General features: G+C 51.6%; 1 protein-coding gene across 1 annotated transcript in view; it reads left to right on the top strand.

The window, feature by feature from the left end:
- Positions 1 to 1,757: 1,757 nt before the first annotated feature.
- Positions 1,758 to 27,298, top strand: part of LOC132499911 (WW domain-binding protein 11-like) — a 59,206-nt gene continuing 33,665 nt past the window's right edge. The window contains exons 1-3 of the mRNA XM_060114576.1: positions 1,758 to 2,015; positions 2,113 to 2,890; positions 3,646 to 3,701. Of these exons, the coding sequence (XP_059970559.1) occupies positions 1,758 to 2,015; positions 2,113 to 2,890; positions 3,646 to 3,701 (1,092 nt within the window). The remainder of the gene's footprint in view (positions 2,016 to 2,112; positions 2,891 to 3,645; positions 3,702 to 27,298) is intronic.

The raw sequence follows: 27,298 nt of genomic DNA, 5'->3' as shown, positions 1-27,298 counted from the left end.
TCCAGTCCCCGTAAGAAACTCTGCTATATCCCACCCTAACCAGAGACATACAGAAAAGGAATGCTGGAAAGTGTGGTAAGGCCTAGCCAAGTGGCCACATCAAAAGGCCACCATAGCTCACCCCTTGTCAACCCATGCAAATCTCCTTAAACTGTATTGATCTCCAAATATTGAAAACAGCCAAGTCGTGCTTCCACCTAACATGGTACAAATATCCCAGGTCCAACTGAAAACAGATGAATCCCTTCTTCAGAAGGGATACAAAGTCCCTTTTTTGTCTTTGCATGATAGTCATTTTCTATTAATTTGTTCATACTCTCTCATTGATATCCTGCAGCTTAAATACAGAGATATAGTTATGTGGCAATGGGTCCATTCCCATGGAATTAATTAGTCTAACCATGGTTTTCCTTACAGAGCCACAGATGTAATGGTGGAATGGTCTAAGGGAGACTCAGTTATGGTGCCAGCTAGATGGCAATACCTTTCAGGGCTGAGGTGATATCTCCAGAGTGTTCTGTATGATCACCATTCCTTCACATATAGTGCTATATCTCCCATAGTCAGAGTTACTGGGTCAGGGAATCAAGGGAGGAAAATGGGAGAGGCTCCTCCACTATCACTGCAAGTGATCCACTAGCAAAATATTTGCTTCTCATCTCCATGATGTTAAGTCCAGTGAGATCTTAGTACCAAGGAAAATAATGCTTCTGCCAGGGAACCTGACAATACTTTCATTGAAATAGAAGTTGAGAGTTTGACCTAGCCAGATGGGGCTTCTGAATTAACAGGCAAAGACTGGGGTTTCTGCACTAGTTGGAGAGATCCTTCTATCAAGATGAAATTGGGTTGCTACCAAATAATGTGGGTAAAGGAGGGTCTGTTTGGAATGCAAAACATCCTCCAGGGTGCCTTTTTTTTTTTTTTTTTTTTTTTGCGGTATGCGGGCCTCTCACTGTTGTGGCCTCCCCCGTTGCGGAGCACAGGCTCCGGACGCGCAGGCTCCGGACGCGCAGGCTCAGCGGCCATGGCTCACGGGCCCAGCCGCTCCGCGGCATATGGGATCCTCCCAGACCGGGGCACGAACCCGTATCCCCTGCATCGGCAGGCGGACTCTCAACCACTTGCGCCACCAGGGAGGCCCCAGGGTGCCTTTTAATACTTTCATTTCCTATGATTAAAGTCAGTGGAAAACTATCATAATTCAGGTTGGGCTGCTATGGTCCAGTTCCTTCAGGAATAAAGGTTTGGGTAAGTTTAGCAGGCAAGAATCTATGACCAACAGGAGTGCTTGCTGAGGGTATAGGGTGTACAGGATGGTAGTGGAAGAAGCTTGTTATACATACCAGCTATGATCATGTGATCAGCTGGAGAAACACAGGCTGTAATAGTTATGAGTACTTCTTCCTTATTTTGATATGAATATGTTTGTGTGTATGTGTGTGTGATAAATCTCCCCCCTCCCACATACACACATCACATCACACATTTTTTTTTCTTTTTGTTCTCCTCTTTCTCATACTCTAATCATGTAAAATAAGATATGTTAATAATATCTAACTCTATATAACACAAAGAGCTATAAATGAGAATCCATAAAAAGTAGTATTTTATTGGCAAATATAAATGATGAAGAAAATTGAATGTTGACGATTTAGCCTATAAAAGAGAAAGCTAAAGGAACTATGTTTTGAAGAAGATGTAAAATTTCTTCTAAAGTGAATCTAAAAGAAAAAAAAAGGAAATAGAAAGGAAGTATGGAAAGGAGGAAGGAAACTCGGTCCAAGCGGGGGAGGGGAGGACAAGGGGCGAGGGGGACGCCACCCAAGTGGTCTGGGGTTCGAACCCAGATAGGCGAAACGCGCCGGGAATCGGCTCGGGAAACTCGGGCAAACCTTTTTGGGGAATCACCGCTCCGACACCCCACCGCCCAGGCGCTGCAACGGAAGGTGAGCGGAGGCTGGGGCAGCTCAAACTTGCGAGAGCTGGAGGCGGCGGCGGGCGGGCGGCTGGCTGTCGCCCGAGCGCTGCGCCTGCGCGGGGAGGGGAGGCGGCTGCTGGGAGGGAGGGAGGCCGGGCGGGCGGGCGAGAGGGCGGAGGGAGGGGGAGGAGGAAGAGGAGGGAACCAGGGAGGGGGGACGCGTTGGGATCGCGGCGTGCGGCGGCAGACGGAGCCTGGGCCCCCAGCGGCGAGGGGAGGCAGAGCTACGCTCCTTGCTGAACGCGGACCGAGCTCGGCGGCAGCGGGGAAGACGCGCCGGAGCCCAGACCGCGACCGAGAGCGGGAGCGAGGCGGCAGCGGCGGCGGAGGGGGAGCCCGCGAGCTGCCGGGCGGTGAGCCCAAGCCGCGCTGTCGCCGCGCAGGGAAGACTTGGCCAACACACTCACACACACATACACACCCAGCCCGAGCGGGCGCTCGCGGCTAATCGTCAGCATGGCGCTGGGGCTCCTGCCCGAGCGCGGGCGGCAGCAGCGGCGACGCGAGAGCTGCTGAGCCCGGCCCAGCCGCCGGAGCCCGGAAGATCGCGCGGGGCTGTCGCCACCTGCCCGGAGGCTTTGAGCCCGCCCCCGCCCCCACCCGGCCCAGAGCCCACCCCTCGGCGTGGCCGACCCCGAGGGCAGCCGGCTGGCAGCAGACGGCGAGGGAGGCGAGCGAGCGGGTTGCGGGCAGCGGGGGACGGCAAACTTTGCTGTTCGCCGCGCTTCCCCGGCCCGGCCCCTTCTCCCATCGCCAACGTCGCCACCCCACTTTCCTCCAACCCCGCACACCTCTCCCCACCCACCCCACCTCCCGTCGCTCCTCCTCGCCGCCTCGACTCTGCTCCGGGGAAAACTTCAAAGCGCCTGATCGCAGGCTCCCTGCTTACTCCCCGGCTGGGGATTTCAGGTCAGTGCCCGGAACACCTTTCCCCGCGGAGGCCGCGCGGGCTGGCGGGCGTGCGTGCGGCGGGCTGCAGTCGGCCCCCTCCCTCGGGGCCCAGACTAGCGGCGGGTGGCTCCTCTGACTCTCTGGCGTACCCCTCGAAGCTTGTGCCTCGCGCTTCACTTTGGCTGCTTTGCTCGCTTTCGTTTTTATTTCCTAGCTGTAAGTTATTAAAAATGCAGCCAACCTAAGCGGCCCGGCATGGGCTTCGGGGAGGGAGGGGCGCGGCGGGGGTGGGGGGCTGCCGCCCCCCTGGGGGCTGAGAGGAGAGCAGGGAGTTCGCGGATTGGAAGTTTGCAGGCAGTGTGTGTCTGTGTGCGCGGGAGCGCGGTCGTCGCTGAGTGCCGCGAGTCGGGCGGGGGGTGGGGCGGGGGGGTGAGCTGGGCTGGAAGCTGGGAAGCTCGGCTCGGCGTTAGCTCGCTAGCAGGAAGGGGAGGGCGGCGGGTTCCCGTCTGCTTTCTTTTTCGACTCGGGAAAGAACTGTAAAAACCTCCAGCCGCCGCTGCCTCGTCTCACCTCTCCGGGGGCAGCTCGTTCTTGCTCGTGGAACGACGGCGTGTGCGTGCGCGAGGGTGTGTGTGGCGGGCGCCCCGGGCCGAGCCGAGCTCGACCTGCCGCCGCTGCCGCGTGACTCGGGAGGGGAGTCCCGGTTTTCTGTTTTATTTTTTTTTGGATTGCTCCAAAGCGTGAATAACATGGATTAAAAAAAAAAATACTAGGAAATCGAGCAGAGCGAGGGGTTCCGACTCGGCCCGCCCGCCAGCCAGCCAGTCAGGTCAGACGCTTTGTTTTGTAAATGTTCTTTAAAAATTTTAATGTGCCACCCTGGTCCACCCGCACCGTCCCCGCGACGTCGTGGGGTTGGTTTTAAGTTGGTTTTAAGTTTAAGATCTACCCCCAGGGGTGGGGGTAGATCGTGCGGGGGCGGGGGCGGCGGCGGGCGGGGGGGCGAGACCTGGGTCCTCCTCTGGGTAGCGTGGAGTCTGGTGGAAAGCCCTGTAGGGCGTGTGCGAGTCTGCGGCCGGAGGAAGTTGGTCCCACTCGGAGGGCGTGCGGCGCAGAGGCTGAGGGCGAAGAGGAACTTGCGCACCCGGGCGCGATCCTCGGCCGAGGCGGGGAGGGCGAGGTGCCGCTGCGCCGCGGGGCCCGCGCTCGGAGCAGGCGGGCGGCTGCGCTGCAGAGCCTCCGCCAACTAGGGGGCTAGGGGCGGCGGCGACGTGTTCCTGCTGTTGACCAAGCAAGCCCCGGGGCGCCGTGTGCGGAGTAGGGCGGCTCGAGGCACGCGTGGTCCCGACGGGCTTCCCGCCGCCTGCACTCTCGAGTGGGCACGTCCCCGGGTCCCTGAGACGGCTGAGCCTGGCCGCGTGTAGGCCGAAGCCGGGGCGAGGCTTAATTTGCAGTTAATGAATCTTTTCCAGAAAGTCCGCGATCTCCAGCCAGAGGCTGTGAGTGCCCGCGCGCGAGGGCGCGCGCCGCCGGCGTCTAAAGGGTTGGGGGGTTGCGGGGATGGAAGAGCGAAGGAGGGGGGAAGGTTATGTGTATTTAAAAACAAACCTTAAAAAAAGAAACCAGCGCGCTTCAAATAGGTATTCGTACAGCCTCTTGTATCTAGAGTAGACAGCTCAGGGTTTTAGCTGGGTTTTTTTGTTTGTTTGTTTCTTTTTTGAGAGAAGGCCAGAGGAGGGGTAGTGGTATTTGATTCTAGGGGTAGTCTCTGGAGAAAAATCCTTAAAATGACTTGGGAATAAAAACGAGGAGGAAATGGCCCACCCCAGAAGGTGGTGGGTGGTGAACGCAGACAGACTTGGGTATTTGTAGCCATCTGACACTTCCTGTGGCACTGGAAACGGATACCGCGGGCCGAAATCAATCCTTAGGAGGTGTTGGATTCGGTTTGGCCAACAGAATTGCTTGTGTGGAAGTCATTTTAATTGTCGGCCTCCGAGACTCCTGTACGTGGACACTTGGAAAATACATTTGCTTCTCGACCCTTCCCACTCCACCCCCGACCTGTTATCTGGTCTGGGCTTTGCAGTGTTGGTTCCCGTGTTTATTTTGGGCATGATTTCACCGCGAGGAGGAAGGGGGGAGATGGCGGTGATTAATATGCCGTCCAGGTTTAACCCGAGGCTGGCCTTTAGTGTGCGGGTTTACGCCGCCACTCACCGGGATTGCCTGTGGTAGTGGGGGGGGGGGGGCGCGCGCGGGGTTCGGGCGCCAGGCGCTCCGCGGGCAGGTCGGGGTTGGGGCTCGGACGGCCCCAGCGCTGTCCTTTGAGGCGCTGTCACCAGTAGGTGACTGAGAGTTAATTGGGAAGTGTTCTCCGGATCAATGGGCCGCACAGCTCATTAGCGATTCTCTCCAGCCCTTTGCAGGGCCGGCCGGGCCTGTGCCTCCCACAGAGGCCGGGGCCCCGCGGCCCGGGCTGCGGAGAGCGCCTCTGGGAAGTGGGGAGGGATGGGCGGCGAGGGGCGACCGGGAGGCGAGTGTAACTTGGCCGGGCGGCGCGTTGCGTGCGGCGCCTCGAGGCCCGCGCAGCCCGCTCTTTCTTCCTGCTCTCGGTCGCCTCGACTGTCTTTAACTCGCTCCCGCTCGCGTCGCTGCCTGGCTGCTCCTCCCCGCCTCCCTCGCCTATCTCTTGTTCTCTAAGCACGACGCCTGTGCTCCCCGCCCAGTTTGGGATTAGACAAGATAAAAATAGGGCTGCCCAGCGCACAGAGCTGTGACTGTGCCCCGGCAGCCGGGCTGGCGGGAGCGCTGTGGGCCGGACCCGCTGTGCGCTCGGGGCAGCCCGAGCCTGTAGAGTCCCACCCCGACCCTGCAGGCGCGGTCACGCTCCAGCGTTCTGTCCACCGGGAACCGTGCGGGCAGGGGGACCTGGGTAGGGTCTCCGCGCTCTCGCGGGTGTTGTTGGTGTGCCTGTGATAGATGGGTCTAGACAGGCATGCAGGCTCCCTCCAGGCTGAAGGACGGGAAGGGGGGGGCGGGCCGCGGAGGCGGCGGCGGCAGACTCCCGTGAGCGAGCGAGCCTTCGGGCCCAGCGACCAGGGTGGAGGGAAGGCTGCGAGGGTTTCTCTTAACCCTTTAAAGACGATAGGGAGAGTGGGGGTGGGGAGTGTAGTAGAAATTCCTGGAGGCAAAGTAGCTCCCTGGGGAGAGGAGGCGGGAGTCTGGGCTGAGGGTTTTCCTTTCTCTTCTGTGTATGCAGTCTCACATCCTGGTACATTGGGCTCGATTCTTCGACGAACCAAACGCAGCTGCTAGGTGATCTAATTTGACCCGATACTTCTCACTGGGGAAGGTGTGAACACACACAGTGGGCACCCTCACTTAAGGAACTGAGTTGGGGAGATGCAGAGGTTAGACCTTACCGTTCCCAGCGGCCCAGTATGTGAAGGTCTGCTCAGAGCTTTAGTCAGTGGGGCCTCTGACCGAGAGTGTTGCCTACCAAAGACCCAAGCCTGAAATGCCTGGCCAGTGCGTACAGGTATGCGTCGGAGAGAGCAAAGGGGTCCTTGAGTTGTCTATGTAAATAAAAACACTTTTAACCATGAACTTGTGGCGAGTTCAAATAAGATATGTGCAGGGAGGCAGCCTCCAAACAGGAGTTGGACAGTGATGTGTACAAGATCGATCATTTGTATACACATCCATGGGGTCAACATTGAATGGGTCTAAAAATTTAATACAACTCTGCAGGCATTGGTCTCGTTCTTTCCCTGAGGTAGAAATTGGTGGGTGGGTTACCCTATAGAGAAATGAATCATTAGTCACACTCCTCTCTCCTTCCCCCTCCTCTTCCTTTTAGGGTTTGGAGTCTTAGGGGATCCTCTAGTTACATTAAACTGCAAACCCATATTGGTCTGGGAACGAGCCCCATTATAGGCAAAGCAAGAATGTAAGTCGTGGGGAGGTGTACGTGTTAGACAGGAATGCACAGATTAAGATGTGCGCCTGAATGACATGTGCTGAGACAAATCAAGACACTTGGGCTCTGGTGCCCACATGGAACAAGAGATACAGAAGAGAGAAAGAACTGGCCGCGAGGAATGTAAACATGGGTATGCAAATACTGAGACCTAGAGCGAGATTCTAGGAGAAAATCCCAGACTTTGTTGAGCTGGAAACTGGAGCAGAATTTCTGTAAGTTCGTTCGAGAGACAAAAGCCCATTTAAAGGTGTGAAGAGGGTCACTTGGAAACACAAAAAGCATTCACATGCATACATCCATGCTTAGATACACAGGCTGAATGACAAAAACTCCTCAATGCCTGATGAAGATTTTCCTGCCCGGTGAGACAGAGCAGGGTACGGAAGTGTGGGCCACACAACCACATTCGCACACTCATTCACTGGGAAATACTGTGTCTTCGTCTAGAGGGAAACTGAGGGCGACGGTGCCTAGCTAAGGGTGGATGGCCCTTGGTTACTAAGATTGCTTCTGGTTATAGCTTCTTCGCATCTAGAGTGGGGAAGAGAGTATGTCTTGAGCAGGTAGGAGGATTTCTGAAAGATTTTTGAGTTCTGGACCCTGAGAGGATGGATGGTGGAGGAAAAAGAGTAGCTTTGCACTCTGGGTCGGAAGCAAGGGATGTTGCGCTCCTCTAAGCCCTGTTTGCTAAGGTGGCGCGGGGCCTAGTGAACTGAGAGAGACTGAACCGAAAGAAGTGCGAAGCTCGGCCTCTGGGCGGAATCAAGGGGAGGTATGCTTTCTTTCCCTTTTTTTCCCCCCCTTGAGGAGACCGTGCGGGGACGGCCAGCGTAGGGAGGATTAGCAGGCGCCTCTGTGACCCCAGACGCGCGCATAAACTCGGCTTGGGTTTGGTTTGCCCGCGGCGTCGATTTGCCGCGGTCCCTCTTTGTCTGAGCCCAGCCGGGAATTCCAGCTTTTATGGGGAAGACCGCACTCGGGTGGAGCTCGCGCTGGGTCGGGCACGACAGCCGGGCCCGCGGGGCTGGGCAGGAGGCTCGCCGGCCTCCGAGCCGCCCGAACCCAAGGATGGTCCTCGGGAGTGGGCGGCGGGCCCGGCAGACCCAGCCCGGCGGGGCGGGGGGCCTCACTTGGGCCGCCGTACCGCCCCTCTCCCCGCTGGCCCCACCGCTCCCCCGCCAGCCCGAGGAGCTCTGAAGGCCCTTTGTTAAGCTCCAGGGTCACACCCGTGCCCCGGGGGCCGCGCGGGGGCGGGAGGACCTTTCTCCTGGCTGGAGGCCTCCAGTCCTGGCTCACTCGGTTCGGGCCTGGAGGGGCCTCGCCCAGTCAGGGGGCCCGGCCCGACCGGGCTGCCTCGCCCGAGTGTACGGCCGGCAGGATTCCGTCTGTTTGCAAGGCTGGCTGCGCTGCCGGGGCCTAGATGGTGGCGCTGGCTTGAGAAGCAGCCGGGGCAGGAGTGGAAGGTCTTCTCAGGCCACCCCCGTGGCAGCCAAGACGCCTGTGCCCCGAGCACTTGGCCGTGGACGTCTCCCAACCTCCAGCCCGGCCCGACGGCTTTCGCTGGTTGCCCCCCATGTGTTCCTCCGGAAGGGATAGCTGACTTTCTGTTGGATGGGAATTAACCAACGAACTTTTCCCCCCCGCAACGTTTCTGTAGAAGGCCCCCTTTCCCAGCGCAGGCTCATTTCCGCCGGCCCCTAGTCGAGGGTGTTGGAAATGGGGGGGGGGGGCGTCCCCGCACTTTGTTATTTCTTAGAACCATGTCTCCCCGGCCAGCCATCGCCCCTCAGCACCCATGGGCTCCGGCGCCCCGTGATTAGACTAGCGGGGAAGTCCGCTAGGAGAAGATCCTGACAGCATAAAATAGAATTTGATCTAAAAGACAGTTTCCAGTATAATCTCATTATGCATCACAGACTCCCGGTGTTATTTTGTGGAAGGCGGACAATGATCAATTTACATTGACCCGGGGCTGGGTGAGCTTTTAGATGGTAATTGCCAAATTGATGTGCATGCAAAAAGGAGACCTGCTAAAATTAAAGACCGGAAGCTAAATGAAACTAAATTTCTTGTCTAGGTGCAAACCAGAGGAACTACTGGGGGGAAGAGGGTGAGTCAGGTCAGGGTGCCAGGGGCAAGAGCAGGTGAGAGGCCCAAGAGCTCCGGGAGGTCACAGATTTGGGAGCGATCTTTGCCCGGGTGATTTCAAAACGTGAGGAGGGGGCTTGTATAGGGTATGGGGACCCAGCAGGGAAAAGTTATAAACAGGCACTATTGCATTGAAGGCACTGGGATCTTTTAATGCTAATAGTAACTGCGAGGGGGGAGGAGAGGTTTATAGGGTTATAGGGGTCTTCCTGCACCATTTCCGGCACCCCCCATTTCTATTGTTCTACCCGAGCGCTCATAACCGTGCCAAGAGCACCCAAATTCTTGCATCTGAAGAGTTAAATTTTTTTTTAAAGACAGGCCTTAAACTTCCCCCGCCCCCCCTGCCCCCGCGTCTGGTCTTTCGAAGAGAGCGAGAGTAGGGGGCGGTTCTGCATGCTGCTGCGGGCAGGCCTGGACCTTTGGAGGCTGCGGGAGTTCCTCCCCGGACGCAGCAGCAGCCCCAGACTCGGCCGCACGCCGATCGCTTTGGGAAGCGGCTCGCTCCAGGTGGCCCAAGTGGCGGGGGCGGGGGAGGGTCTGCCGGGGCCGGGGACTCACGGTGCCCGGGGGCGGAGGTCACCTCCCTGGAGGTTGGAAGGGCCTGCACGGAGGGTGTGGAGGCGGGAAGGCGGGGGCTGGAAATCCTGTCCCAATCGGCGGTGATCGCCAAGGCCGGAAAGTTTAAAAAAGAGAGAAAGCCACTGGCTGCGAGCCAGGGGCTGCCGGGCCGCCGGGGCGTGTTTGGCTGACTAGAGGGGTGAGGACCCGGCTCCGCCATCGCCTCGGTCCCTCCCGCTGCGGAGGCCCTGGCCTGCCCCGGGCGCTCCTGGAGCCATTTCACACATCCGGAGCCTCGGCCACTGGAGGAGCCACCCGCCCGGGGCCGGGAAGCCGCAGGGGCGGCTGAGTGTCCGGCGCTCCTGCCCGTTCCCCTTCCCACCGAGCTGAGCTGGAGACGGCCCTCGGTCGTGGAGCCTGTCGCGTCTGTGGCATCGGGTGTGGATGGTTCCCGGAGCTTCTGAAAGCCCGGGGCAGAGCAGGAAATTGAGGATGGGGTGGGGAGGGCATGTGGAGCGCTGACCCTGCGCTGCTGGGATGAGAAGTTGGGGAGAGGAGAGAGAACCCCAACCTCCGGCTTGTCTCGGGACTTGGCTTTTCGTGGGGACCCCCAGGAGTCCAGGAGGGTCCAGCATCTTGCAAGCCGCTTCCCCCTCAGTTGCCTCCCCAGCCCACTTTGGTCTCTGGGTTTTTCATTAAAGTCCTAGGAAAGGTAGATGTAGGCAGTCTTTCCAAAGGGCTTTTGCTCTGTCTAGATAATTTGATTTATTGCTTTATGTGGCAAAACTAGTGTGGCAAGCCTTCTTCTAGTTCCAGGTGTCAGCACTTTTTATAGAGCCCTAAGAGTAGCACCCACCTCCCACTGCCTGTTCTGGGCTCCTGGAGGAGGGGAAAGTGGAGCCTTGTTGGGAACCCCTGGCCTCACACCAGGGTGTTCCAGTGTAGGGAGATGGGTAGGATGTTGGCAGAAATTTCGAAAGACTTCACATGGACCAAGAGATTTCTGGGTGTAGAAGAAACTAGGGTGCGGGCTCCTTGTGGACCGAATTTCATAGGTGTTAAGTGCTATCCTTTTACTCTGTATTGGAGTACAAGGGCTAAGGAAGCCTTCCGAACTTCTTGGGGATTCTGGATGGCACAATTTGACCAATAATTGGCTCCTCTCCGCAACTCCAGGACTGAGTTTGACCGTGGCCCATTTTTACTAGCTGTGTGACCTTGGGGGCAGGTTATTTATGGCTTCTGAGCCTCAGTAAGTTTCTTCATTTGTAAGACTGGGAATAATTTTCCACCTTTAGGATCAAAGAATACTTGGCACATAGTAGGCCCGGAGGATTAGTAATTGCTTTGAATGACTGGTCAGATTCCTATAGGTTGCTTCTCCGTTCCCTGCTGCCCCTGAGATGCCCGCCGCCCCCCCCCCCAAGACCTGCGTAGGCCAGTGTCTGGGGGCCAACCTGCGGGTTAAGCTCCCCTCCAAGGGTATTCCTGAGGCTATTCCTCCAGGTCTGCCTCCGTGGGTTCCTCTTTCCCTTTGTTACAGTTCTTTGCATTCTGGGCTTTAAAGGAATCCATATGAAAATGCTGGGATTTTTTTTTCTCCCCCTAAGTGGGGTCATTTATTAGGAATTAGGAATTGATTCCAGAACCGGTATCTAGGTGCTCTTTGGCAAGTCCTCCCATCATTCTTTCGGGGAGAGGGAACAGCAGCGGCTGGAGGGGAGAGACCTGGTGGGAAGAGGTGAAAGGGTCTGGCCCGCTGCAGAGGCCAGAGGTGCTGTGGTTTGTCTGATAGGGATTAAGTCTGGATGTTATGAGGTCTCAGTGTGGTTTTCAATAAAAGTCTGTCAGGGATTGCTTCTTTTCTATCGATATGTATTTTAAAAAATTACTAGCATGAGAAGAAAACCAGACCTGAATGGATCCAGGCCGGTAGTAAGCTACTGTGATCAGGTTTCCTACTAGACTCCCAGAGGGGAAGTCAGCGTTTGATTGAAGCTACACTTGGTTCTTGACTCTCTGGGGATGCCTGCTCTGAAACAGGAGCCCTCCCTTTCTCTCCTCCCCCCCACCCCCCTTTTCCCTTCTTCCCCTAAAAGCCTTTGTGCTGAAAGAGCTTCAGTAGGCATGAGTCCCTGGTACCTCTCTAAAGAATGCCTTTCAGCCTTTGCTGACATTGTTTTGTGAACAGTGGGTTTTACCAGGCCAGCAGTTTTCCCCCCATCTTAGCTCACTATTTTAGAGGTTCGAGTATGCCCAGGATGCGCCCAACTGCAGTGCTTTCCAGTGTGTGTAGCCAGGGCCTTGCCTGTAATCTGAAGACACCTTAACCTTTGCCCTAGGTGCCCCCACCGGGGGTGGGGATGGTGAAGGTGGGGAGAGCAAGGACAGGGGATCGTTGTTGAGTGTCTGTTTGTTTTCTCCAGCCACAGAGGCAGAGGGGTGGAGTGGGGCGAGGCCGAGAGTACGTTCCAGCCTTGGGTCTGATTTAAAACTTGGTTTAATTGGAGAAACTCTTAGGCATTTAACAGTTGTGTACAAATGCAAACTTGAAATAGCTCTAGGCCTACGTCAATTAGGAAAGAATAAATGAAGTACAGAGATGTCCAAACTATGTAAATCCTAGAGTTGTCTGCCCTCCCATAAACACATGACAAGTGCCAAGGCATTTCCAGTCAAAACACCCATGGAACCAGCAGCCTCCATCCTTTGTATTTATTATTTTATTAACAGCATTTTACACAGCATTTAACAAGCACAGCCTGCCTGCTTCCCACCACGGCTCTCAGCAGACTGAGGGGTGGAAAACAGATGGGGGTGGCGAGGAGTGGTCTCTAGAAGAGACTTCTAAGCTGGAGAAATCTCTTCAGATGGGCAAGGAAAAGGAACATTTGGGGTTCCTTTCTCCTGGCCCCAAAGAGAAGACAAAAGTAATGCTTTGGAGGAAGAAATCCCCTCTCCCTTCTCCGGAGGAAAGTTGTGCAGTTGTGGTCTGTCTAGTCTCCACTTGGATTCCAGAAGGTGTGAAGCAGGGTCTGCTTTCCCAACACTCTGCCCATCGGTTATTGGTGCTTTTCAAAGAATAAGTATTTGTCTGCTATCATTATTCTATATCCTGGTGGAAAGTTTATAACGAAAACTAATGCCTTTCTTAAGTCATAAAATGAGCCTTGTATGATTATTTAATTAAAATCTATTTAAGGACCGATTAGGCATGTAATTTGCGCTAATAATGACGATTATGGAAATGTTCGACTTAACCAAAAATCATAAAAGGAGACATTTTGGTCAGTGGGGCGACCAGGAAGGATTCAGGGAGTTGGACGGTTTTCCGAAACACACGAGGCTTTGGGCTGCAGAAAGTGCCGGGCTGCCTAGCCTCTGGGACCACGGTAGAGAGGGCTGCAGGACCAGGGGCAGGCCGACCCACACTTTGCTGAGCAGAGAAACCGACCCTGGGAGTCTGAACAACCTTTATTCCCAGCTGAGGAAATGGGGGAGGGGGCCTGGGAGGAGGAAACTCTGGGAGAGCTGATGAACCGCACAGAACTCTGCGCGAAATGGCTGTGTTCTCTTGCTTTAACAATCAGCAGCGACACACGCATTGCTGCCTCGGCTAGCCTTGGCTGGAGCCTGGAGGGGTGGGGGGAGGGGGGTCTCTTGTTCCGGAGAAACCTGCCGGCTGCTGGGCTTGGTGCGAAGGCAGACACAATGCTGCTGTTGTTGGTTTGATCTCTAACTGGATTGTTAGTCTGGCTTTAACTGTGTGGTAAGGGGGGAGTGTGAAGGCTGTTTACAGCGAGTGCAAATAACGTGACAGCTGTTGGTGCACGAGCAGCGCTGTGCCTCCTCGGCGCTCACACAAAGCGCGCACTATGCAGGCCCGCGGAGAGCTGCAGAGGTGGCCGCCCCTTGCTGGCCCGGGAGCCCTCGGAGGCGCTGCGACAGAGCCCTCGGCGGCGGCACCCGCACCCCCGCACCCCCGCACCCCGCGACACGCATCTTTCTGGCTCCTGGGATCGTGGTGGACGTGCGCGCTGGCTGGTGTGCTGTGGTTTAGGGAACTTGTTAGGCAGAGGTGGCAGGAGAAGGCCTGCGGGGTCACGAGTGTCAACTGTCTGGAGGGGTTTGGCCGGGATCTGTTGACCTGGGGCCTCAGTGGCTTGTGACCGGGTTGTTAAGATTTGGGAAAATAACTTTCCGCCCTAAAGCAAGCCTGTTGGAAAGAATGTATTATTAACTGAAGGCTTTCTGGAAATTGCAGAGGCTCTGAAGGCCGTTGTTCTTCCTCTGAAATGGCCCTGTTATTCAGACAAGTTCAAGAGACAGGCGGCCGCTGTGTTCTATGCCCTCGGCCCCGTTTCCTGGATTGGAAACACAAGTGTGTAGGTTCAGGACCCGAAGGGGGGTGAATGGGGGTGGGGAGGGGTGCAAGTCGGCTTTCGATCACCCTCCTCCCTTTGCCTTCCCGCTTTTTTAGAGCGCGCTTGCCTTTCAGCTGCAGGACCAGCGGTGCTGTCTTGAGCTCTGCCCACAGCGCCACCCACTGTGTGACTTAATCAACGAGATGCCCAGAGCCCGGCCTTCTCTGAGTTCCTGGTCCTCTGCCAGGCACTGCGGGGAGGCGCCAGGGTGGGAGGGAGAACAGTTGGTGGGTGGCAGCAATACCCCGCTGGGCCGGTCCAAGCTGGCTGGGCTCAGGATGGTCCAGAAGATGGGCCTGCCCCTGGGCTGTCCTGGGGCAAGCTGGGTGTAAACACCACTCCCCTCAACCTCAAGGTTGAAGGCTTCCGCAGCCCTGGCCCCCGGGCTTTGGAGGATCATTTAGAGCTGACTTAACTCTATATCGTGCCCTTCTGTGTGACTTCGGCCCCTGAGTGTACAGCTTGCAGGATATCTGCAAATTATGGGTCCACCTCCGCCCCACCCTGCCCCCAGATCTACTCTCTGAGTTATAATGTGGACTTCTACATCTAGTTGGGTTCCCTAGTGGGGAGCTGGGAGATGCTTCTGGAATGATACATGAACTTCGGTGCCAGTTCTATAAAGTGGTCTCTTTTTATGACGTGTGCCATTTTCTGTAGGAATGTTGCTTGCAAAACGAGTTTCGCCTTGGAGGAAAAGGGGAAAGATAAACAAGCCTGCAACGCCAAAGCGCTGGCAGTCTTTCCCTCCTTCCAGCTCTCTTAAAGCAGCCGGGCTGCATTTCCAGGATTAGACTCGTGCTTGTGAAGAGGGACTCTGGTTGGCTTTTTTTTCCCCGGAAGCAAATGCAAATCAGAGAAAAATAATTTTCTTTCAACGATATGCAACGTATGAGTCTCTTGTTATCGTGCTCCGAGGCAGGCCTCATTTGCCCGTCTGCCAGCTCGCTCACATCTGCTGGGCGCTGTTTGGGGCATTTTAACCTTGGTGGTGTCGTGTCTGGTCCCACGGATCAAGGAGGAGTAATTAAGCTCTGAACAGCTAGAAGAATTCACGGGCCCCCACGTCTACCGCAGTTTCCCCACAGCTTAAGTTTGGGGTGTTCCGGGTTCCAAGATGAACAGACGTGGGGTTCCTATTGTTCCTCGTAAAGAAGAAAGTGGGAGCCCCTGTCCTCCTCTGACCCTCATCCCCAGCCTTCCCAGGACTCCCAGGCTGCACACAATCAACAGGGAAGCCGGATCACAGGACCCTGTGTTTTATGCATCTTTTATTCGTAAAAAGTTCCTTTGTGCTTCCTGTGTGTACTAATGATAGCTGTCGTTAATAGCTTTCTGGTATAGCTTGTTCCTTGTGGGGGGAGGAGTTTGCAGTGAGTTCACTTTATTTCTACAAAGCCCTGATGGAGGCTGCAGTGCAGTGACACCCCCTCTAGAGTTGTGGTCTATGGATCGTTTATTCTGGATTTGTTTCCAGGTTGTGTAGACTCCAAGTGGGATCCCAGCCTGTAGGGACCAGACCCGGGGGGGGGGTGGAGGGTGGGTGGGCGGGGAGGAGTGGAGTCAGGTCGATTAATTGCATTCAACCTAGGTTTCCTGTCCTGGGCTGCTGCCTCCTGTTGAGGGACACCAGCTTCCAAATGGGGCCCCCTCTTGCATACACGCGTGGTTGTGTGTGGCACAACCGTGAAAGAAAGTGAAAGGAACAAAAAGCCGAGGCCTGGCGTCGGGGGGGGGGGGAGGCGGGTTGGCGGCGGGGAAGGCGAAGTGTCTGAGGTTGGTCCAAGAGCTGACGGGGGGCCACGGCTCTGCTTTTGGGAAAGGGGGTGTGTGGCGGGCAGCCCCGGTTTGGCAGCGGCTCTCCCGGTCGATCCTTGCTGGTGCCCCCCTCCCCAAGCCCCCGAGCCCCCTTTTACAGTTGGCTACACCTGGCTTGCATCTTTGAATCGGGGAAGGTGGGGGAGGCGTCCACGGAGAGAACACTCCAGACTGGCCGAAGGGAGCGCAGGACGATGGGCCGGAGCGGTCTCCAGTCAGTGCCCACTCCCCTGGGGCGCGCCGCCGCACATCCTGGGTTCTCCGCGCGCCCACCCAAAGTTGCTTTTTGTCAGAGATTCAGCGGCAGGCGCCTGGGAAGGGGGATCCCAGAGGAGCGCGCGGGCGGGGTGAGCTGGGGTCGGGGGCTGGCCGAGAGAGCCGGTGGTCCTGGAAGGTCGGGCAGGGGGTGCGTGTGCGGGGTCGGCCCCGCGCGCGCGGACCTGGCGGAGGAGGGGCGAGGAGCCTGCGGCAGCGCGGGTGTGTGTGGTGGGAGAGAAAATCCCTTTGTTGCCGACATCCGTGCTCGGGGCTGAGGCGGGGGAGGGGGCGAGGGGGCGCCCCTCCCCGACTCGCCGCCACCGCTGCGGGCCAAGTTCACTCCCGACTGACCCGAGTGGCTCGCGGCGCTATCCTGGCGCCCTGGGAGGAGGCAGGGAAGGTTCTGGTTGCTCAAAAGGTCAGGGCCAGCCGCGTGAGTTTCCCGTGCCCCACCCCGTCACACCCGCACTCCTGCTCCGCAGCTCTGTTACTAATGCAAAACTTGGGTCGTGAGTGGGGACGCCTCTGGAGGCGGCGACAGCCATGGCTTGGAGTGTGCCAAAAGACAGCGCCTGGGCAGGCTGGATCACTCCTCCCACCCCCCACTCCCCCCCAGCACCCATGCCCAGCTGCGGGACCCAGTCGGGCGACCTCCTTCAGCCACACCCCAGGAAGCCTGCGACCCTCCCCCCGACCTGGGGGCATCCTTGGGGTTCCCCTCTCCCCACTGCTACACATAACTGGGGAAAACATCCCAGGAGGACTTGCCCCAACGCTGCACACCCTGGACCGCTTTTTCTCATCTCCCACCTCCTCGCGGCCCCCAGTGCTAAAATGGGAACTTCTTCATCCCTCCCTTCCTTGACGCCAGTAGAGAAGTGCCTGTGTGTGACTCAGTCTGCGCTTGGAGCAGTCCCAGGAAGGGCTCCCGTGCCATCAGTTTTGGGCGTCCATGAAAGCCACACACTCTGCAGAAGGTCACCCCTCCCTGGCCCCCTCTGTGTCCCTGCCTCAGCCTTCCCTCTGCCGCAAGGAAACTATGTAGCCATTCTGGGGTTTGTTTGTTACGTAGAATGTTTAGTGGAGTCAGATGCTGTTTAATGGGTTAGATGTGGCCTGCACCAGCTATTGCCAGGCAGAACTCAAGTCCATAGTGCAGTTTAATCCTCTGGAAAACACGGTGCCAAAGATTTACAGATGAGGGGGCCAAAGTTGAAGAGGTCCGGCCATCTGCCCAAAGACACGCCGTGGATGAGAGTGGGAGCTGGGAGGCTGTGGTGACTGCGCGCGCGCGCGCGCGTGTCCTCCACAGAGAACCAGCCATGCCCGTGCAGTGAGAGACACCCCTTCCCCAGAGAGGTCCCCAGCCTACGGAGGACCGTGGCACATGGCATGCTGGCTGGGAGCCCTGCCGTCTGCCCGGCCTTCTGAGCCGGAAGCTCCCCAAAACCCGTCCAGGTCTTCTTGGTCACTAACTGGATAAGTGCCTGATGCGGCATGGGGTGCCTAGAGAGTGAGGCCCTAGGAAGGGGCACCGTTAGTATTGGAGTGGAGTTGGGATGGTTTGGTGGCGCTGCTTCCCATTCCGTCGGTCGCTGTCACTTGACAAGCGTGCTGTGCAGACTTGAACCAATCCATCAGCGCCTCAAGGGCGGAGGCAGTGGAAAGTGGCCCGGTGCCAGGAGGAGCTGGGGTGGAGAGAAAGGAGAGGTGGCAGGAGTGGCCTGGTGCTGCCTTCCTCCCTGCGCTCACGCCAGCCTCTCACGGCCACTGCTCCTTCCTTTGCAATCTGTTTGTTGCCTGCCAAGGGAAGTCGCCTTTAAAGAAAAAAAACAAAACAAACGTTCTCTCCTTCTCCTCATTCCATAATGGTGTCTTCATGGCAGGAATCGGCAGAACGGTGATGGGTGCAGCTGGGGACCCGTGTGCCCCCTCGTGTCTTTTCACAGAGGGCCAAGGTGCCCTCACTCAGGGATGCCGAGGGTGGTGGGACAGCTCCTAATCTTGGTCCCTTTGACCTCTTTCTGCCAATCAGGCTCTTCTCCCCAGCGTCCAGGCCAAGCTCGGATGCTAATCATAACTCTTGGTTCCCGGACCAGATGACTGCCCAAGTCTGTCGAGGGAGACTCAAGCTCTCCTGTGCTTGCCCCTAGGGCCAGACCGAAAGCCGGAGACCACGCGGCGAGTCTGCGTTTTGCAAGCCGGGTCTCTCCCAGAACTGGGTGTTCAGCGGGCAGCCACCACAATTCCTGGTCTGTTCTTCAGAAACCAGATGCTCCTCCGTCTCCCCGGCTGACCCCTTCTCTTGGCCACCTTCCCTCTTCATCCCTATCCCACATCCTTGCCCCCTTCTCTCCACTGCTGGAAAAAAGGGTTAAAACCCAGAGCCAAGGTGTAGCTTAGCAGCTCCCACTGGAACCAGGTTGGTGCTTGTAAAGTGCTTTTCATGACTGACTTCACACACCTTGGCACTTCCAGAAGCATCACCCACCTGTGGAAGAAAGGGGGGGGTCGTTGAGAAATAAGGGCAGATGAGCCTCTTATATACAGCAGCAAAGCGCCTGCTCTGTCTGTCATCTAAATCACGTCATTTGCCCCCTGCAGCGTGACCCACAGCCAAGGGTGAGGGAAGTCACTTTTGAAGAACTTTTCCTTGGAGGTTAAAAAAAAAAGAAGAAGAAGAAAGTAAGAAAGACCCCCAACTATTTCAATAGCCGCTTCTAGAAGAGGAATGGGGTGAGCGTGGCAGTGTCTCTGACCCTATCTCTGTGTCCCTTGTGCCCAAGATCCCCTTAGTTAGTTCTACATCCCAGAGAGATGGGGGGTGGGCCCGTTTCTCAGTGATGGTGGGGTGTACGCAGTACGGCCTTTGCCCAGGATGAGGGTGTTCCTGCCCAGGATTTGGGCTGTCACTCTGGAGAAGGGCCTCACGCCAGGCAGGGCCCCCGGCTCCTTGGCCCTTTCCACTCAGGTCCATCTTTGGCCTGGAACCTGAAGAGTTAAAGAGTCTTTAGCTCGTTGCAATGAAATTATGGCTGGCAGTGGCGCCGCTGTTTGTTCAACAGCCTCCAGTTTTAAACAGTTCACAAAAAGTTCATGGGGCAGCTAAAGATTATGTGTGTGTGTGTGTGTGTGTGTGTGTGTAGTCAGCAGGATCCAGTACTGAGCCTTGCCCCTCCTCCTCTTGTTTCTTCACGGCCAGCCCCCCGCCCCGCCCCGCCCCCACTCCCGTGACACTGGACCACGCTCGGGGCCTCAACCCTCCATCTGAACCTGTGCACGTAAGAACACTTCATCCTGACACTGGGTGTTATTTCTCTGTGCGGCGTTAATATTGAAAACCCCACCAGACAAGACCTGGAAGGGCGGGGAGAGGCTTTGAAAGCACCCCGTGGTCCCAGGTGTCTCTAAACTGCATTCCCCTCTCATGCTAAGTCCAGGCCGCCCTTTCTAAAGAAAAGCCCTTTCAAGGGAAGGGGGCTGCTGGCCCTTTTTGAGGGGAGGGGAGAGGGCTCAGTAGGATGATTGTGGCAGCGGCCTTTCTGTTTCCTCAGTCAGGTGCTCAGAGGTCCTTGTCCCAAGGTGACAACTAAAGGAGACATGTAAGAGGCAGCTTGTGTAAGTTTTGAAGACTGGAGCACCAGAAGATTGGGGCTTCGAGGGCACACATGCTTCGTCCCTCATCCTTTTCTTAAGGGTTTGGTGGAGTGACCCTTTGGCTTCTGGTATAATGTCCAAATTTCATCATGACACCCAGCCAGGGGGTGGCATGGTGTGGCCCTCCCGCTGCAGCCACGGCCAGGACACTTGCACCGAGGAATGTTGCTCCTCCACCTTTTAGATGAGGCTTCCCTGGACATCTTCCTTGTGGTCTTCCTTTTGTTAGAAGGGGCTGCAGGGGTTAGGGAGGGGACACTTTGTTGAACGTGCCTTCTGGTCGGCCCTGCACTAGTGGTGGCCTGCCCCCAACTTGATTTGTATGTTCGAAACACGGAAGAACAGCCCGTGAGCCCCCCACAGAAACTTCCTTGATGCCCAAGTCCATCTGAGTCCACCTTTTCGGGGCACTGTGGCCAGCCACTGGAAATGCCCCAGTCTGTCTAAAGAAAGGGACGCTTACTAAAGAAATAGCTTCTCTAGAATCCCACCAGGCCAGACACAACTGGGAGATCCCTGCCTCTCCTCCAGCTTCATCGTTGAGCCTCTAACTCTGCGGCGTGGGGCTCTTGATGAACAGACGGTGTTCTCTTCTGTATAGGGGCCGACGGGGGATGCTGGTGGACAAAAGCCTGTGTTAGGACAAAGAAATGCAGAGGGATAGCCTGGCTGGCTTTGGGATTCATAACATATCTTTGGGCTCATAACATATCTAACAAGATATAGCAATCTTTTTTGATTTTTTTGAAGTTTAAACAAATAGTGTACTCTGCATGAATCTTGTCTTTCAACTGAATCATTCTACTGTGGAATTGATGATGCTATAGTACTAGTTTACGAAGAAAGTGTAGTAGGCTTCACATATCTCCATATCTTATATTGATGGCATTTAAATTCTAATACCGAACTGTTATTGTTTCATAAACTAGGAGAAAATTGCGCTGATAACAAGCAGGAGAAGCTGGCAGAAACAATAGATTTTCCAGTCTTTGCTTTCTATTGTTTGTAAGCCTAATTACCCTAGTTGATCAGTTAATGACAGCACATGACAAAATTTTCCTGACTGCTAATTAATTAGCTCCAATTTCACCAGCTTTGTTACTGCTAAGGCTTCCACTAATTCTATGTGTGAATGTCTTCTTACCCTACTCATCCTGTTTTCCTCTCTGAGCTTCCTCATATGTAGAGAACCCATTTGATTGACTTAAGAGTCAGAAGATACTTATAATCAGAGAAAAAGCAAAAAAGAATGACTATAATGCCAACTAGTATAACTATTAATTAGAACTTATGTTTTGAGGATTTTCAGACAGAAGAGGGGTAGAAATGATAATAGTTTAGTTTTAGGAAAGCTGTAGTACACAAATAGAACCCCAAATCACACCACAGATAATTTTCCAGGAATTTAATATATCTGATATACACTCAGTTTGTGCCCATGAATGGTGAGCAACTGGAAGTAAAGGAGAATCACATAGTTACATTTCTGGACAAATCAGGTTATCAGAATGATGCAATAATGACAGTCTACCTCAGTCACTTCTTAGGCTTTCTTATTTACTATGCTAAATGTTAAATGAGATTCCTGAGTAAAAGCATTACAATGACTTCAGCATTGTGGGACATGAAACACAGTGAGAACTCAGAGCAGGGAAGGAAATAAGTCAGGTAAGCAGGAAAAAGAATTGAAAGAGCCGAAAGATGTATTACTTGGCTGTCAGGTGTTAGGAGAGTTTATTTGTGCTTTTTCTTAATCTTCATAACGCTCTTGTCAGAATGGTAGTAACATACCCATGTTTTTAGATGAGCGACCTTTAACTGTAGGTTGCACTTGATTGTCTGCCAGGTTTTCAAGTCTGTGATGGGGACAGTAATGTCAGAAATTTCAATCCCAGTCAAATCAAGAGCTGGTAGAAACACCATTAAGGAAGTGCATAGTTTTGACCCAAATTTAACCACATTAAAATGTTGTCCTTTCTTCTCCAGGATGATAGTCTGTATTTCAAGAAGAATTCTAATTCTTGCCCCATAACAATTTCTCTGAGTTCTTTGTGCCAACTAAAGCCTTTGATTGATTTTCGTATTAGCAAAGCCCTGGAATTCTATGCAAAATGCTATGAATAGTTATCTACCTATCTAATTATTTTTAGCAAAAGGATGCAGAGCCGTTATCAGATTCTCAAAACTCAATCAGATTATCTAAGAGTTTACATTAAATGAGGTAATGAATGCCCTTTCTGGATCCAAACATTATAATATTTTTAATCCTTACCGTGGTCCCTGAAATGTCTATTTTTTTTTTCTTTTTTTTTTTTTTTTTGCGGTATGTGGGCCTCTCACTGTTGTGGCCTCTCCCGCTGCGGAGCACAGGCTCCGGATGCGCAGGCCCAGCGGCCACGGCTCACGGGCCCAGCCGCTCCGCGGCATATGGGATCCTCCCAGACCGGGGCACGAACCCGTATCCCCTGCATCGGCAGGCGGACTCCCAACCACTTGCGCCACCAGGGAGGCCCCCTGAAATGTCTATTATCTCTAATTATCAGTAAGGGAACTGAGGCGTCGTAAAGTCTTAAGTAAGTGAGAGGTCTGGAATTCAAATCCAGGTCAGTTTCAGTCTTGAACACCACTAATTCTATAGCCTACACTGCATTCTATACTCTTACTGTAGATAATCAATAAATGTTCATTTATTTCCTTTACCCCAGTTGGGGACAAAGAACATGGGTGTGTGAAAGAAAGTACAGATCAGTTTTAATGTAAATGATATAATAATAATGCTAGTCAGCAGTTACGGAATATTCATATTGTGCTAGGAGTTGAGCATTAAGTACTTTACAGGCATTCTTTTATTTAAAATCTCATATATATAATACCTAACTTAGGAAGTAGGTAATATAAATGTGCCAAGGTGATTGAAATAACGTGGTCATGTACAGGCAATGAAACTGGGAAAGAGTTTCCTGGGCTGATGGTTGAATTTTGGCCAAGACATTAAGGGGAGAAGGGATGAGCACTGGTGGGGAGACTGAAAACTTATTCATCGTAGGGAGAAAGCACTGGTGGAAGCATTGTACCGCTTGCTTAAGAACTGTTACCCTCATAACCTGAAAACTGAGGTTTTGCTGAAAGCTGAAGGCAGATTTCTTGCAGTGTGAAAAAGAATTTACTGATATCTCTTCATCTCTTCACGTTTGAACACGACTGTTTTGCAGATTGGTTGAAATGACTCAAGTTCTCTTTCAGATCAGGACTAGATGTCTGTATCATAGCATTAGGGCCCATGGAACAGCATTTGCAAGCCCATACTCACCTCCCCCCTTTTTAGTGTTTTGCACTCCGGAAAAGCAAACAACAGCAACAACAATATCTTATTTCCTTTTATCTATAGTTATTATTAATCTTTTCAAGAAACCCAATTTGATATATTTATGCTAAAATATAAATGAGATTTTTCCAGTTTTATTGAGATTTAATTGATTTCTATCTGTCCAAGGTGTACAATGTGATGATTTATATATATATATATATATATATATATATATATATAGTGTGAAATGACTACCACAATAAGTTTAGTTAACCTTAATTCACATAATTACAAATTTTATTTTTGTGATGAGAACTTTCAAGATCTACTCTCTTAGCAACTTTCAAACATAAAATACGGTATTGTTAACTGCAGTGACCAAGCTGTACATGACATCACCGTTACTCACTTACCTTATAACTAGAAGTCTTTATCTTTTGATCATCTTCACTCATTTTCCTCACCTCCAACCCCCAGCTCTAGCAACCATCATTCCATTCTTTCTATCATGAGTTCAGTATTTTAGATTTCACATATGAGATCCTAAAGTATTTATCTTTCTCTGTCTGACATTTCATTTAGCTTAATGCCCCCCCAAATCCACCCATGTGGTCACAAATAGCCAGATTTCCTTCTTTATCATGGCTGAATAATTGTAGGTTGTATGCACCCTATTTTCTTCATCCATTTATCCACAAAAAAACAGTGAGGTTGTTTCCGTGTCTTGGCTACTGTATTGGGTTGGCCAGAAAGTTCATACAGTTAATGAATACACTGTTCAATAAAACTTGGTGAAAATGAAAAATGTGTCTTTTATTTTTACTTAAAATAAATCTTTGATAAAGCCAGCTAGGCATCCCTTTGAGTAATGACTTATATCACACTGAAATATTTTAAACATATGAACAGTAATAGCTTAAATGACAAATGTTACTAATATTGACACAATTGATCAAGGAGAATATGTTAGAATATGTTAAAATGCAGATGGACAGTGAAAGAACAAATATAACTTTTAACTAAATATTGTCTTGATATTTAGACCGTTGGTTAAGAACATAACAGGTTTCATCCATTTCAAGAAAGCAGAATATTTGCAGATCACTTAACATTTACTAGGTATGTTCTCAGTCTGGAAGGATATATTTCATTTACATGTGTCATTTAATTTAACCCCATCCCTCTGTAATAGATAGTGTTATCCCTATTTGCAGATAGGAAACAGGCTCAGAAAGATTAAGAATGTTACCTAATTCTAGTAAGTAGCCAAACCTAAACTGATCTAATTCCGGGGCAAAGCTCCTTCTGACACATCAGTGTGGGTCTTTATCTCTTTGAGAATTGTTGAACATTAAAAGCCTTCTTCCAGGTAAATGCATAAAGAAACAACATGAGCAATGATATAACAATACAAGTCTCACTAAATAATTAGTGTGTTTGGCCTTGCTTTTGCTGATAGATCTTTTGCAAAATTGCTTTTCTCTGAGATAGTGGACTTCAAATATTTTCTTTGAAGACTTTCCTAAATTATACCTATCAGAAAGCTACTTTGCTTTAAGGCTAAAGAAAAATGAAAGCTTACTTAACTACACTTAGGTGCCACGGTCATACTATGGACTCTATACCTGCCAGGATTCACGCTAAGATAGGGTGGCTCCGCAAACTGTCCATAGTACTGTGATTTCTTTCTGATACTTTGAAGTAGAAATAATTTAATAACTATTCACAAAAGAGAGAAACACTGTTTCTTGGTCCTCAGTATCATACTGCTGTAGGCTAATTCTTTCTCTCTTCTGTTGCCCCTTAGTATAGAGAGTGTGTTTTGGGGACCCTCCTTCACGATCTTCTCCATTCCAAGAGCATCTTACATAAATCCAGGACTTCTCAAGCAGCCAGTTTTGCCAGATGGTCTTAGGGTTGGTTGTACCCATATATGTATAATCCTGAACTTCTCAAGTAAGGTCCTTATAGAGCATAATGGTTAAGAGAATTGGTACTGATACCAGACCTGAGTCCAAATACTGCCTATGCCCCTAACTAGCTGTGTAACCTTGGAGAGATAACTTAAGCCCCTTAAAGGGATTAGATTTCTCACCCGGAAAATGGTATAATAAATGCATCTACCCCATACGGTTAGTGTGTAAATTAATGTAACTTGAGATGGTGCATGTTAAGCATTAGCACAGTGCCTGTCTCTTGTTAGTAATACCTGCTTTTATTATTAATTATTCTCTTTATATTCCCAGTTTCAGCTAGGTGCCTAACATATAATAGTTGTTCAGCAAATATTTACTGGATTGAACTAGCTCTGAAATTTAAGCATTGGGTCAACAGCAAAGTAGCCACCCCACCATCATTTCTCCCACAGAAAGGGAGAATAGATGGAAGCCAGCCATCATACTTTCTTTTCTTATTCTAAACTTCCCATCCAGGCCCAGCAATAAAATAATCTTCCTGAACCCCAACAATTTCGAGAATTTTTCAAATCACACTATTTGAAAATAGTTGGGTTTCCCTAATCTAATATGTCCCCAGACCCCAAGGTCACCAAGCTTATATTAATGAAGTCTAGTTAAGAGAAATGATTACAGTTAGTAAACCAACTGCTTATGAGCTCATTGGGCTTTTTAAAATTTACTCTCTGCACTTCATAGAGACACAGGTAGTTTGCTTTTGTTGGACTCTCCACAGTCAAAGTAGTCTTTCAAAAAGCACAAATCAGATGCTATTATCGCACTGCTTCTAACCTCTAAAGGCTGTCTATTGTAAAGAGATTAAATTTTCAACTACTTAGCCAGGTTCACAGGGACCATGTGGTCTGGTCACTTACTACATCTTTCCCTGACCTTCATGGGGTTCGAGGCACAGTTGTCTTTTTCAGTCCCTCAGATGCAACAAGCTCTAGTTCTTGCTCTCCCAGCTTTAGATTGGCTAATCCTTCTACCCAGACCAATTTCCCTCTGATCACTAAGGCCTCGGTTCAAACGCCACCACTACTATCTTGACCAAAGAGACCTGCCTCCTCACTGCCTCTCCATCCCATTGTCCAGTCGTATTTCTGTCGCTGTACAAAATGTATTTACATGTTGACTCTGTCTTCCTCCACCACTGGACACTTGCTTAAGAGCAAGGACTTTGTAATTTTTTGCTCACCACTGAATCTTCCAAAGCTTGCAGGAGACACTGGCACATAGAAGGTGTGTAGGAAATGTGCGTCTAATAAATGAATATATATGTGAATGAAAAAATACTGTGAAACACTAACACAAGAATATTCTTCTTTCAAAAGAATAATGAAAAATAATTTCATTCAATAACAGTCAATCTTAGTTACTGATACATGACTTAGTAGTTCCCATTCAATTTAAAATGTTCCATTTTTTTTCTGATACTTCACAAGTCATTAATTAAATGTTGCTCGCTTTTAAGGCTAATCTGTGAGACATTATTTAACTTGTCTACTCTAAAGTTCCGGCATTAAGTCAGGCGGGGCTTCAGCAAGTACTGATCATGTGACCTTGGCCTCTCATTGCCTCAGTTTTCTCATTTGTAACATGGGTATAATAATAGGCTTATTTCATAGGCTTATGAGGAGGAAAACCTCATATATATATATATATATATATATATATGTCTATGTATATGTATTTAAACAGTGTCTTAGAAGAGTGTCTGGCACATGGTAAGCATTATAGAGTATTGACTGCTGCTACTAGTACTGTTATTTTGAGAACTAACTGTTGAGAATAATCCTTCATATAGTGGTTTATTCCACTGAAGATAAAGGAAACTAATAGAATATTAGAAATCAGATTAAACACAGAAAGCCAGTAAAATATACCAAGACAGAAGATGATGAGAGTGTAAAAGCATAGAAGAAAAAAAAACGGGTTTTGTTTTTCTTATTCTTTTTCTTTTTTAAAGAAGGAAAGAGCCTAGAATTAGGACAAAAACTATTCATTGGCTATACTGACATGGAGATCGCTGGTGACCTTCATAAGTAAAATTTCAGGAGAGTGGGCAAAGAGATTACGGTGAGAGAAGTCAGATGGATGTAAATTATAGAGTAAATGGGACGTGAGGAAATGGAAACAGTATATGAAGATAACAATTTTGAAAAGTTCAGACAGGAATTGGCTAAAGAAGATATGCAGGGATTAGGGGAGAAGGGAGGCTTTCATGTTACACGTATAGTTTTTAATATTTTAAGTTGGAGTTACTAGTCTAGAATGAGGTTGAATTTTGGCAAGAATCATTCATAAGGAGTA

The sequence above is a fragment of the Mesoplodon densirostris genome, chromosome 12 (genome assembly GCF_025265405.1).
Source record: "Mesoplodon densirostris isolate mMesDen1 chromosome 12, mMesDen1 primary haplotype, whole genome shotgun sequence".
In the NCBI taxonomy this organism is placed as follows: Eukaryota; Metazoa; Chordata; class Mammalia; order Artiodactyla; family Ziphiidae; genus Mesoplodon; species Mesoplodon densirostris.
This window is presented reverse-complemented; position numbering and strand designations above follow the sequence as displayed.